The following is a 14431-nucleotide window of genomic DNA, read 5'->3' on the forward strand; positions in this document are numbered from 1 at the left end:
GTCATGGGAGTTTTGCCTTTTTCCCTCTCTTTCCTCCATGTTGGTAATCACCAAAACAGAAGGTCTCGCTAATTAGCTTCAGTTTGTGGTTTGCTTAAAGCAGGATCAAGCCAGGATGGAAATAGCTGCTAGTGCTGTTCACTACTTAAGCCAGTGCAGAAGCAGATTGTGCACACGATCAGCGTAGGCACATCCTATTCTCACTGACGCAACTTCCAGCCAAACCTCCAGGCAACATGGAAACACACACACCCGGTAAGTTTATTCTCTGCTTCATTGTTAATTGCTGCCTATGAAGTTGAATAGGTGGAAAGGGGGTGGGGAACAGAGAAAGGAATACTTTGAAAGGACTGCTGTGTCTTCTTTCAGGACATTTAAAAAAAAAAAAAGAAAAATCTGTGGCCCAGGTTACATACAGACAGTTCAGAGATAAAACATGCAAAGTTATTTCTTCTGAAGCCTCAGGAGTGCAGCTGTGGGTTAGTGTTGTGATCCATGTGGAAAAGACAATCACTAGGCAAATGCCTTGTGCTGGACTTCTGCTGTTTCCATCTGCATTTGCCTTATTGCAATACAACTGGGGGGGGGGCGAGCAATATTCTTTTTCAGAAGACAATGTGCAGCAGTGAGCTTTCAGTTCCCATATGCAAGGAACAAATCTGCTCAGTGCATAAAACCTTCTGTGTTCGAGTTCCCAGTGTACAAGTTTAGAATAACGTTCAGTGCTAATACTGTGCCACTGTTACTGCTCCAGTCAAGAGCTCTGCGGTTGCTTCCACATTATCTCATTTTTTCTAGGGCTGTAGCTCTGCTGTGAACTCCAAACTATCATGCAGCTCACTGAATCCTGCTATTTCTGTGCTCTCCCATCCAGCCCCCTTCCTAAAATTATTTGCATAGCAGACCACAGTATGCAAAGAGCCATTAGATTTAATGGCTACTGCTGATCTTTGTTGAATTATTCCAGTGTCCTTTTTCTATCCCTGATCCTTCACTGTTGGAGTTAGTCCTGATATATACTTTAGGTTGGAAAAATCAGGTACTTTCTGTAATCTTTACGTTTAGACTAGGATTAAAAAACAAAAAAACAAACAAACAAAAAAAAAAAACCAAAAAAAGGAGGGGAGTCTGTGGAGTTATACACACAGTTGTATTATACAGATACAGCTCCATTAAGTCTTCAGTTAATGCAGCCATTCATAAGGCAGCTCAGGTTTTTGTTTTATACTGTGTAGTTCCCACATCTATCTCCACAGGTCTACTCTGTTTCCTTCATTCTTGACCATTCTGGTTCATAGTCTTCCACCCTTTAAGAGACTCTCTGGCTGATGGCATGTGCCAGAGGTGAGTGAGTATCTCCGATAACTCAGGTACATTCTTCCTGCTCCTAATGCCGGAGGCGAGGGCTCCTGTGTACAAGGGTCTACCAGCAGAGCACAACCACAGGTTTTTACACTTGTGTCTGTGACCAGAGCTATTCACCAGTGCCCCTGTACTCGGCACTGGTGAGGCTGCACCTCGAATACTGTGTTCGGTTTTGGGCCCCTCGCTACAAGAAGGACATTGAGGTGTTAGAGCGTGTCCAGAGAAGGGCAATGAGGCTGGTGAAGGGTCTGGAGAACAAGTCTTATGAGGAGCGGCTGAGGGAACTGGGGTTGTTTAGCCTGGAGAAAAGGAGGCTGAGGGGAGACCTCATCGCTCTCTACAACTACCTGAAAGGAGGTTGTAGCGAGGTGGGTGTCGGTCTCTTCTCCCAAATAACAAGCGATAGGACAAGAGGAAATGGCCTCAAGTTGCACCAGGGGAAGTTTAGATTGGATGTGAGGAAAAAATTCTTTACTGAAAGAGTGGTTAAACATTAGAACAGGCTGCCCAGGGAAGTGGTTGAGTCCCCATCCCTGGAGGTATTTAAAAGACGTGTCGATGAGGCGCTTAGGGACATGGTTTAGTGGGCATGGTGGTGTTGGGTTGACGGTTGGACTCGATGATCTTAGAGGTCTCTTCCAACCTTAATGATTCTATTCAGGCCAGTCAAAGCCAGCAAGGAGCCATGCTCGCCCTTGCCTGCCCCTGTCTGTCTGAGGTGCTGCAATGCTGTTTCTGGCAGCAGTTCAGGGACAGGCTGTCAGGGCCCAGAGCCCATCGCCCTGTCTAGGTGTTTAGTTGGTCATGTTAAAGAGTTTAGCTGGCTGAGTCCAAGGCCAGCTCCTTCGCTGACCAGAGCTGTTGTGAAGAAAGCTGGAAGTGAACTGCCCTCCTTTCCCTTGGGAACTGCTTTTAAGCTGAGGCTTTATGGCTCGCCCCTGCCCTGCACTACATTGCAGCTGAGCAGCTGCTACATCTGTGCCCGGTCTCAGACCATCGCCAGTTTGGCCCTGACCCAGACGCAGCAGCTCTGCTTCCCAGCTTGACCTCAAACCTACCTTGGCACTGCTGTATTGCTGGGGGATCACTGAGCTGTGTCCAATCCTGATAACTGTCTCCAGCCCTGATCCTGACCTGGACTTGCTGTTCTACATCTGGGCTCCCTGTCAGCAGGGTCACTCACCGCTCAGCTCTATCATGCTCTGCTTCAGGCTTAGTAGGGGACTAAACCTTCTCCCAGGGAGCAGACGGCCACAGGCTTCCTTCTCCCTAAAATGACTGTATGAGGATTGTTATTATCCTTTGTGCCAGTAACTCTTACTTTAAAGAATCAGTGAATATGCATTCACACAAAGGGCCAGAGGGTTACGGACAAGTCACTCTGTTGACTGCATATTAACAGCTTCCTGAATCATTATAGTCTTGAAGTGCATGGCAATATGGGAAGAAGCTCACGTTGTGCGAGAATTACTTCTTGTACACAGCTCCACCAAACACAACACAGCTACAGCAGTGTGATTTCCTCCACTGTGTCTCCAAGACTACCATTAGTGCCTTTTAAGAATCATAGGAATTAAAGACAGACAAGGCTTTTTGGATTGTCTCTAATGTTCTCTAATGCAGCACAGTACAAATTAAAGCAAATTTCAGATTAGAGGGTATGAAGCCTGCCATGGAGAGGGGGAACTTAGAGGGAGCTTCTGGGAAATGGAAGTACAGGTGTGGCTTGGAGGAAGTAACAAGGATTAAGACAAGATCAGAGATGGAACAGTCCTGCTAAGGCTTAAGGTAGGCAGCACAGCCCCACACAATTCCCTGTGTGGAATTCCCATCTTCATCATGTTGTCCCAGCCATATGCCCTGGGCCAGCAGACCTCCTGGGGAATGAAACTGGGCATGCAACCAAGGGGAGAAGAAGTGGAGCTAGAAGCAGAAAACATCATTTTTCAAGGTTTGCCACTTCCTACCTGTTCCCCCACAGCTGAGTTTCCACCAAGAGACACGAGATCCAAATTTGCAGCCTGTGGTTTGAGTGCTCATACCTCTCAGACTGCAGATGGGAAGGGCAAAACCACCTATCAAGAAGTCCTGGCTAATACCTTTGACAGCATGGGTGCATCTGCCTGTCTGGACCCCGTTCCAACATTCAGTTTGAAATGCCACATCCTGAGCCTCCGGGACACTCAGCAGAGAATCTCTTGGGTAGTAATCAGTATCTCAGTTGTGTCCCTTTACATTTGGCTGCACATAACACCGTTTCCCCTTTCCTTCCCAGCCTCCCAAATATGATCAGAGAAGATTTATAGAGAGAACTGTCTAATGCTGAGTTTAGTTATGGGACTGATTTTAGTAGAAGCTAAGTAGTAGGGGACTAAACATCTAAATAGTTCTTAAACCATCCTGAAGAAAGAAATACCAGATATTGGAAGTTTAATGGTTGAACTCTATTCTTCTTTTATTCACATAAGGAGTTTGAGAACACTGCACTATTCTAAATTATCTTTAGTGAAACCTACTGGACGTTTTCCTTCAAGTAATACTGAATAAAGAATGGGTTCCCCATGTAAAAATTTATTCCTAGACATTTCCTCTGGTGTCCTGTTTCCTTTAAGCTTGACCAAGGCTTATTTAATTAACATGCATTCCCTTGTGTCTGAAACTCTGTTAATTGAAATACTAAATAATAAGCGGTATTTTGAAGAGACAAGGGGTGGCAGCTTAAAAAAGAAAACTGCAGTGTGATTAAAATACTTGCATACTTATACAGGCGTGACTGGCTGTACTGAAATCAGCAACTCTAGATGTGCATGTTTGGAACTGAGAAGTCATTAGCTTAGTGGGGACCTAAAGAACACATGTATAACCATGGTACATCTTTTTATATCTATCTATCTATCTATCTCTCTCCTTTAAAGGAGATATGTTTAAGTTGAGCTACATAGAAACAGTAAATTCAAGTAGTTCTTTTTCAAACCTACTTGGAGGGTGGAAGGAATAACAAGTTTGCCAAACGATGCTCCTAAATCGCAGATGTTTTGAACAGCCTTGCAGAGGAGTCTGTGCGAGTACAGGTATACTTCTGACTGTGGTGTCTTCCAGAAATGCAGCCCATTTCTGATACTTAACTGGAAAGAGAGGAAGATAAATGAAAGCAGGCCGGTGTCTGTGCCCTGGGTGGCCAAACCATTTACAATGTATTCTGCAAGTGGTTGTGCCTATGATAATCTGACCATCTGGACCACTCAGATCAGGTAATTGGCTGTTAGTCAGGATTTAATACAGAGCTCCTAATTAGGTAGACTCCCTTAATGCATATTTCATAAGCAGTATGGTCCTTTAATACACCCTCTCAGTCCTTCCACTTTTGGCAGTATGTGCAGCTTCTTCATCATTGCACTTTAGACAAGGAATTGGAAACTCAAATGGTGAGGTCAATTGATGCACACGTAGCCAACCCTTGAGTTTACTAAAAGCCGAAGCAAAGGAGTGCAGAGAGTTGAGAGAGCAAGTAGATGATTACTGGCTGTGAATTGGCGCTGGAACTAGAGCTGGTCACTGATCTCTGTCCTGGAGGTACCTTGTCCTTGGAAGCCACTTACATCTTAAAGAAGTTTGACTGGAGCGTTGGCTCCTAGGCTATTTTTCTTGAATGGGTGTAATTCTTGAACATTTGCTTTCCAGGTTGAATTCAAGATTCACTCTACTGCTGTTCTCTGGGGATATATACACACACACACACGTACCAAAGCTGTGCATGTATAAAAATTTTTATATATATATATATATATATATATATATGCACATACATACACACACACACAGCTTGTTTCTATTGATACTAATTCCTCTAGAATATTTACAGAATGAGAACATGTAAGGCCAGATGTCGTAAAGGCTTACAGGGTAGAATGAGGTCAGGCAGCATCTGAAGCAGAAGCCCCTAAGGCGCTGCAGTACCACAGGCAAGCACTGTCAAATGTGGAACTCATTCAGAACAAAACATTTTGGTTGTCGGTTTGATTTGGGAAGATGAAAAGCTTTTGGGAGAACAGGAGTCTTCCAAATCCAGACATGGAAATTGCGTTTCCATCTAAAAACTTATTCTGACTGGAAGTCCCTGACTGCCTCACCTGCTTACCAGTGTTAATCTCAGGTTCATGACACAGTTTCTGAAGGTTGGGAAGCATAATGGAAATGAAATAATTTTATTACAAATGAACTGCAGATTTTTTTTCCTAGGCCCAGTTAAAAGGACTGGGAAGAAAAAAAACTGTCTTTAACTGACTGTGCAAAGGTCTTGTGAGATATCCCAGGCTCTGTCTGAAAATACTGGAGAAACACTGTGTGTAGCCTTTGGGAATGAAACCTTCACTTATTAATTATTTTTCTTGGAGATTCCCTTGTGGCATCATTATGTGCTTCATTAAAGTAAACCAAGTGCAAGCCTCCTTGAGAAATCAGAAAAGGAAGACTGGTGATTCAATCTACGGTACTGTTCAAGTGCTGCAGGACCCTAATTTATTATTGATAGGAAACATAAGAATAATCATAACATTTAGGGGTAAGGTCTGTGCATCTCCTTCTTTAGCATTTTACTGGCTCCTCTCTTAGCACAATTGTGGGTAAGTAGATTCAGCTACTGTACAGTAGTACAGTACATTCAGTAGATGCCCTGTGTAGAGGGCATAGAAGATTAGCAGTAGGACACAATGTCTGCCTTAGACTCGGGGGGGGGGCGCAGAATTAAATAAGGGGGAAATATGACTTCCAGATTTTAGCAATACACACACCCCCCCCCAAAAAAAAAAAAAAAAAAAGAGAGAGAGAGACAAAGTTTTGCTATCATGGTCTATAAGAATGGATCATTTTGGATTTTCCTTAAATTATTTCAAGATGATCACTGCACAACTCTATAGGTTTCCTGCATACAGCCACCTCCTTCAGTGCTCTGTCTTTTGAGACGCAATGCAAGGTATTTCTGCCACAAGTTGGCTGTTTCAGCAATGTGGGAAAAACACTCTTCAGTCATATGAACATTAAGAAGAGACACAGCCGTTCTTGCCTTCTCTCTTCCCCTGCCTCCATCGCCATGAGGAAAGTGTGGAGGAAACTGCTCAAGTTTTCCAGTGCTTTCTTATGGCAGAGAAGGATGAAATTGCTTTCTCATAACACAGTGCAGCAAATCTCATAGGGTGGTGTCTCCCAGACTGGAAAGTAACTACAGTATGCTGTTGAAGCTTCTTGTTTCCTTAGAAGGTGAAGGTAGGGGAAAAGAACTGCAGCATTACTAGGATTGCCAAGTAAGAAGGCAAGAAGAGATACTATGGATGTACTGTCTCCCTGGATATATGGGAGCTGATGAATGTTCCAGTTATTTCTTCTTCCTGGGGAAGACAAAAGTCCTGGCTGGAGAGGCATGGTGCTTTGTCTCTTCAGTGGTAGCGGGGCTAACTATGTGGGCAGGTGGGTCTGCTACGCCTATGTCTTCTCTCTGGTAGAAAACACTAATGCTTGAAGGACCAAGCCATAGTTTTTCACCCCAATAAGCTTCTAAAGAAACTATAGGTAAAGATCAATCAACCCCATTTCAGTTATGGCACCACTAGAGGGGGGAAGAGCACGAAACATTTGTATGTCAAAAGAGTTTCTGTACCCATTACTTTTTATCATAATTTTTTTCACTGTGCTACTGCCTGTATGGGATTGACTTTCTGCATTTCCTACCTGTGACCAAGCATTCTTCTCATATTCTGTTGTTGCTGTACACTGCACTATGGCAGGTATATAGCTAACCAGTGGTGTTGGTGGTGAACAGGGGATGGCATGTAACTCCTCATCCCCTCCATTATGCTGCATTGTGCCCATGTAATTTGTCAATACGAGAGATGGCGATATAACTAAACGGTTCAAGACCTTAGTCCCTCAAGCCAAAACATGTAGGCATAAACTTAGATGTACTTTATGAGAATTTCACACCATTACATGTGCAAGAGTTAAGAGCTCTTAGTGGACAATGAGTGTTAGCCAGAAGTTTCTATCTGTACCTGATCCCACTAGATTTGGTCACATGACACTAGAACTGAAACAAAGTCCATTTCAGGCCTAGTTGTAAGCCATAAGCAAACGTGACTCAGTTTGTCTGTGGTGATTTTGCTTCCATCTGGCATGAATGCTGCACCCAGAGAACCACGGCGCAGTCACTTAAGACACACAACGTGCTCACGTCCTGGGGGCCGTTGCTTAGCTAGCTGCAAAGCACAGACTTTCCAGCTCCTAACCTCACGACTGAAGTGCAGGAGTACAAATGCTATTGACCAACCAGGGTAGTGCCGGGCTAAGTGCAGTGTTGTATTGTTGTTCCCCCTCCCCCAGCAGTTCACACAGGAAAGTACCTGCTGTTCCTCTGCAGTTGTATGCACCCCTCTCCATTTACTGAAGTGCAGCACCTGAAGTTGAATAGTGTCTAGTAACTACAGTATTTCCAATTACTTTAGGAAACTAACTGCACAAAACCTGCTTTATATAACAATAACTCTCTCTCTCATTCTCAGACTTTCCTCTAGCCTCCTCACACCCAACTCTGAACAGACAGAAGACAGAAAAATCAGCAAGTGACTCTTTTTCAGCATACAACAACAAATACCTCACAGTTCCTCAAAACCTGACTTCCTTGCACAGCAGGGGGGTCAATGGAGCTTTTGAAGCACCAATATATACGGAGTCCTTCAGCAGTTCTGTAAGTAGGATTTAATGTTCATTGACTTACCTCTAATGCCTTTGAGATGAGGAAGAGGCTTGAAGCAGGGTGAGCAGAGCATGGTACACTCCTCCTGTGTGTTAGGCAAATCCACGCTGTACTGGGAAAAGTGACTATGCAAGTAAACTGATGCTACAGCCTTAAGTAGTTCAGTAGGCTCTCTTAGTGTACACCAAGAACTAATTGCTACTCTAGTAGTCTCACCAAGCTTTCCTTAATTATTTACTTTAGCCAAAATCCTTCAGAGCAGGAATAGGGGGGTTGCTGTTACTCCTAGTGTAGGAAAAGATCTGCAAGTTGATGACTAAATTGGCTATCCCTGTGCAAACCCTGGGCCAGCACATGCCCAGGTGTTAGTGTGGATTGGGAGGTGGAAGTGTAGTGTGGCTGCAGTCTTCAGAGCAGAGCTGTTGTTAGAGGAGAGACCCCTTGGGATATGTTTGTAGTGATATGTTGGCTATTAGAGGACTACAATAAAATTGTCACGAAATGGCGATCCTACCTTCCTGTTTTCTTATTGCTTGGTGCACTGGCTACTTGTCTTGGAAATGTCAAGAAACAATGAATGTGGGACTGAAGATGGTAATTTAAATCACTGATTCTGACTTTTACGATGGTTGTGAGAGGGCAGGAGAGAAAGATCTTGATAGTTCCTTCAGGGATGTTTTGCAAATTGCAACTTATTTGTGTTCCTCCCTGATAAGGTCTTCTTGTGCCAAAATGTCACATGGTGAGGAAAGCTGTGCAAATTTAGGGCCAGAAAATGTCCTTACTGAAATCTGTGGGAATTTTGATTTGTTTTCTGTGCAATAGACACCCATAATAATGGGGATGCCACTTTGCTGCCAAGAGTGAGGAAAAGAGTCAACAGAGAGGAAGGGAGAGAGAGGCATTGTTTTATCTCCTCATCCTTTTATTCTGTGTAACTCCAGCAACATCAAATGTTGCTATGGTGCTCTCTCAGGTGGCTGGGATGTGGCAGCTGGCTACACACAGGTAATAAACAGGAAAACCTCTTAGTGATTTTTCATGTTCTCCAGCCTCCTTGTTCCCTCTCCCACATTTTGTTTGTGCTTCTGATTTCTGCCCACACTCGCCAGTAAGGGAGGAGAGGATGCTTAGAGCTCATCTTCTCTAGAGTCAGCTAGTCCATTGCATTGTGCTAGTGGCCTGGCAGTGGTGACATCATTACTTCTGCGCTGTATAGTGTGAAACTCTCTGGAAGGGAGACTAGAAATCTGCAACAGGTTTTTCTTCACTGTGGCAGAGATGGATCCAGGAGGTTTGCATGGACTGCCTGTGAGTACTACATGAAAATGTATCTAACTAGGAAATGGGGAATTGCAATAAAATGCTATCTTCCAAGCAGTTTTATATTCTGCCAGAATGTAGTGCTGAGTGTAAGTTTAGATATGCCTAAAGGGACTGTATATACAATTTACACATAAAGTGTGTGATAAGTGAAATGTGCAGAACAGATTATTTGGTGATAATTTCGTGAAAGAATGAAGGGTGTAGTATGCATATAAACCAAGATTTATTTAGTGATATGGTGACTGAAAGCTACTTTGTGGGAAACTAAGTGAAGCAAAGCAATGAAAAACAAGAATCTGGGAGATGTTGGGGTATATAATAATATGCACATTTATACAATACCTTCAAATATTCATGTTGTGTTAACAAATGAGAAAATTGCCATACAGCATGCTTGGTTAACTTTGCATTCAGGACTACCAGTGCATGTAATGGAAGGGGGGGCAGGGAAAGAAAGACATCTCTAACTGGTACCTGTCAAGATTTTGCTTGTCTAGCCACCTATGGGAACATAAATGTCTGGAATTAGGTTATGGACTGATTGCTTTGGATCATGTTGGCCCTACTTGTTTGCTTGTATGTTGTTCCCCAGTCATTGGAGGGCTGATGTCACTGTAATGAATGACATTGTAGAGAGCTCCGTGAAGGGTTTTAAACTACAGCATTGAGCTGGAAATGGTGGTTGGTAACAGTTTTGGAAAACATAGGGGCTATCTTAGTGAATGAGAAGTGAAAGTGAATGCCTTACATTTGGTATCAGAGTTCAACATGGGTGCTGCAGAATTGCTGTCCAGGCTGGGCGCGACGGCAGGGGTTAGTACAGGAGCAGCTTCACCCCAGAAGGGTTTGGAGGGTGGAGATGAGAAGGCAGGGATGGTCTGAGGGGGTGGCTGAGTGCAACATAGGCAATTTGAATTATTTTAGTCATTGATTTCCTTTTGCAGTGTTACTGGTCAGTCACATAGTCTTTTCATAATACGTTAAAATACAGGTCAACTAGCATTCTGTCCTGGTTTCAGCTGGGATAGAGTTAATTTTCTTCCTAGTAGCTGGTACAGTGCTGTGTTTTGGATTTAGGATGAGAATAATGTTGGTAACACACAAATGTTTTAGTTGTTGCTGAGCAGTGCTTACACTAGTCAAGGACTTTTCAGCTTCCCATGCTCTACCGACTGAGACGGCTGGAGATGCACAAGAAGCTGGGAGGGGGCACAGCCAGGACAGCTGACCCAAACTGGCCAAAGGGATATTCCATACCATGTGAAATCATGCTTAGTATATATACTGGGGGAAAGCTGGCCGGGGGAGCCACTGCTCGGGGACTGGCTGGGCATCGGTTGGTGAGTGGTGAGCAATTGCATTGTGCATCACTTGCTTTGTATATTCTTCTATTATTACTGTTATTACTATTTTATTTTATTTCAATTATTAAATGGTTATCTCAACCCACAAGTTTTCTCACTTTTACTCTTCTGATTCTCTCCTCTGTCCAACCGGGGTGGTGGGAGAGTGAGTGAATGGCTGTGTGGTGCTCAGTTGCTGGCTGAGGTTAAACCATGATACATTGTTAGCCATCCATGGGACATATCCTCTCTAATCCCTGGTATTTTCCAAAGCATGTCTGTCCAGCCCTACCCTTCTTGCCCTTGTACTACAGTAAGGATCCTTCTCCTGTTCTGGATCTGTTTCTTCCCTTTCTTCCCACATGTAGTTTTTTGCTTCCCTCCCCTGCCCAGCTTTCCTCCACAGCACATCCTTTCTTATATCCCAATCTATAATGCGATCCTTATTCCCACTCCTCAATCCCATTTCAAACTGTGGGTGTCTTCTCCTGTATGGTCTGTGTATGTACAGGACAGAGAGACAGTGTTGGTGTGTGTCTCAGTACCTGCCTGTCAGGTAGGTATCCCATGCATTGGGATAAGACCGCTATCTTTAGCCAATCTCATTTGTTTGTCGGAGGAGGAGGTCAGCGTGACTTAATCTGGTCTGCAGAGTGAACGTTTGTAGGTCATACCTACCCCCGGCTGACCTCCAGTTTTGACTCTGTGCAGCTTTACGTGCTTGTGTGGAGATAGACCCTAAGCCTGGCTTCTTCTTGGGCTTTTTGGCTTTCTTGTCTGTGAGACTCGTGTGTTTCTCTCCCAGATTATAAACAACTACCTGGGCGGGACACAAGGAGGGGCTGTGGACAAGGCGTCCCCGAGCGGCATGCATTTCAGGGACAGCAAGAGAAAGGTCGACTACGTGTTAGCCTACCACTACCGAAAACGCCTTGCTCGGCACCCGGCTGGTGCGGGCTCACCGGAGCCAACGCACGGATCTGCCTCCTTGGCCCTGGTTTCGAACGGAGGGACCGGGAAGGGCTGTGCAGAGCTGCAGCGGCAGGATGGTGGCCAGTATGCCCCCCAGGAGCGGCCAAGGCCACCGGGGGTGGAGGTGATTGAGCTCGGCCCGCTGGACACCCTGGAGGAGGAGAAGCGGCTGCAGCGGGAGGAGTACGAACGCAACCTGGTGGAAGTGGGGCTGGAGATAGAGAAAGACCCTGAGGTAAGAGGGGGAGAGTTGCTCCTCATGCGCAACGCTGGGTGCCCTGATGGGTAATGGCCACTTTGGTGGCAGAGGTGGCTACATGCAGGACTTAACCATGGCCGGGCTGTGCTGGCGGGACAGCCTGGCAGTGACTAGGTGCCCAGAGCATGGCTGCTCGCTCTCCCTGCTGGCGAGGTGAGGCATGGAGGCCAGGGGCCCGGCTGTGGCCATGCGTTAGGGCCCAGCCTGGCCTGCCTTCATTCGTGCCCTGCATTAATATTAACTGAGAGGCAAATCACACCTGTGCTGACTCTTAAAAATAAGAATATATGCTGCTTTCCTTCTAACACAGCCCTGCTGACTCCCCCACTGTCGCTTCTGCAGCCGCAGCAAGTGTAGGATGTCCTGGAGGTGCGTCTTATGGCCAGCTTGAGGAGCTAATCCTGAAGACAGCTTGTTACTGCTGAACAGTAGTTCAGTACTGAACATCCCTGGGTCAAATGCTGCCACCATGGCAACACCCAATTAGGGAATCTGCAGAAATATGTTGTACAAGCTATTTTCATGCATGCCTAAAATACGGCATGAAGCCAAGAAGAAGATGGTGAGGGTGTTTCTGTATTGCTTGGTTCTTACTGCCTGGGAAATACGTGGTTGTTATTGTCGTTTAATGCATTATTGAGTAGCAATTTCAATCTTACTTCTGTAGAAAACTTATTTCTTTATCTAAATGTTCTTAAGGCTTGCAGTGAACACACTTTTCTTACAAAAAATTGTGTTTACATTTTAATATTGTTAAAATGAGAAAGGCTCTCAAGTAATTTGCTGGAATACAAAGTGCTGTTAAGACATTTCATATTTCCTCAGAATAACTTGGTGATTTTCAGTGTGACTCTCAGCTTTCTTCCCAGCCATACGTAAGCTTTGTGACATTTTCTTCATTCCATCTACAAAATGAAGAGCTCCTATGCTGCAATGGGAGAACCTCCCAGGCTTTAATGTATTTATTCTCACCACATGTGCGTGATATTAGGTTTATGGTTGGACTCGATGATCTTAAAGGTCTTTTCCAACCTAAATGATTCTATGATTCTATGTTGGAAAGTGCTATGGTTGTATCAGCTGGGAGCTGTGGTTAGGTTACTTGACTGCAGCCAGTCGGTCAATTGAGCACGAGTCTTCCAAATCCCATGTTGATGCACTGAGCACTGTGCTATCTCTTTGGACCTCTTTGAAAGCCACGGATATTTATATCCGTTGAAGGGAAGTCCCCGCTGGGTTCTAGTCTTAGGCATTCTATTGTTTTTGACACCAAATTTAAGAAACTTAGGGCTTCTTTTCAGAGGTGCTGAGAACTTACAGCTTGTATTGCTTTCAGTGCAACCAGTCAACACTTCAAAAATGTGGACCAAATTACAGACTGCATCTGAAAATTTGAGTCTAGCTGACTTGGCATAGTGTACGCACGTTAAATCACTGGCAGGAATAGAAAGAAACAGAAAGGCCTTTTTGACCCTTAACATTTTCCTTGCTCGGTTTGCTGAGTTGCAGGTGGCTATGGGTTGTATTTCACTGCACAGCCTGGCTGAGCCATCCTTGCACTGAACAGAAAAAAGTGATCTCAGATCCTGATTCTTTTATGCTAAGCATTGGGGTTAAGGTTTAATACTGCTAACACATGACTGTCTTACTGCTATGATGTTTATAACCAAATTGCATAAACCCCATGAGAACAGCTGTTTTTGGAGGCTTCTTTCAGTTCTGAATTTCATCAGAACCTGAAAAGTCTAGCAGGAGATTTGGATTTGATTATTTGACTCATTACTTACCCGAAGTCCAGCTGGATTCAAATTCTGGTTCGGACCCCTTCCAAGTGATGATGTGTGCTCTTAAATAATATAGAAAGTAATAAATGATGTCATAGAGAGCTGATCAAGAAAAAACTTTTTGTCAGGGTTTTACTTCTGAAGACGAAAAGGCTTTTTGTATATGAACTGGAAAGTTCTGAGGAAATTATTTGGTGACTGGTTCTTTTATGGGAAAAATTAATGGATTTTGAAAATTACAAAAAATGCAATCCCATCACTTCTCTATCTGTATATGTGTATGTACATAGTCACTCCTCCCCCCCACCCCCCAACGCACAAGCAGTCTAATCAAAAGGGAAAGTGTTTTTCCCTCCAGAATCTCCTGAGAAACTGGAACGGACTATGCATTATCTTTATTCTTCCCTGCCCAAGACATGTGGCTTTTACTTCCTTTTCTTTTTCTCACTTGGCTGTTTTTTTTCTCCTGTTAGTTAACTCCTGTTAAAACATGCTGAAGCTGCTGTCTTTGTTATCTTGCTGTGAATTTCATAGAACATGCTGATCAGGCACATGTGAAGGGTACAGCTGGCATTATATGTTGATTAAAATTGTGTGTTGAGCTGATATGAGAACAACTTCTGATTTTATTCCTAGG

General features: G+C 44.2%; 1 protein-coding gene across 1 annotated transcript in view; it reads left to right on the plus strand.

Annotated features, from left to right (window-relative positions):
* The first annotated feature begins 236 nt into the window (after window positions 1–236).
* ANO2 (anoctamin 2) overlaps window positions 237–14431 on the plus strand; it is a 213668-nt gene continuing 199473 nt past the window's right edge. The window contains exons 1-3 of the mRNA XM_076328786.1: window positions 237–255; window positions 7917–8101; window positions 11585–11986. Of these exons, the coding sequence (XP_076184901.1) occupies window positions 237–255; window positions 7917–8101; window positions 11585–11986 (606 nt within the window). The remainder of the gene's footprint in view (window positions 256–7916; window positions 8102–11584; window positions 11987–14431) is intronic.

The sequence above is a fragment of the Aptenodytes patagonicus genome, chromosome 1 (genome assembly GCF_965638725.1).
Source record: "Aptenodytes patagonicus chromosome 1, bAptPat1.pri.cur, whole genome shotgun sequence".
Lineage (NCBI taxonomy): Eukaryota > Metazoa > Chordata > Aves > Sphenisciformes > Spheniscidae > Aptenodytes > Aptenodytes patagonicus.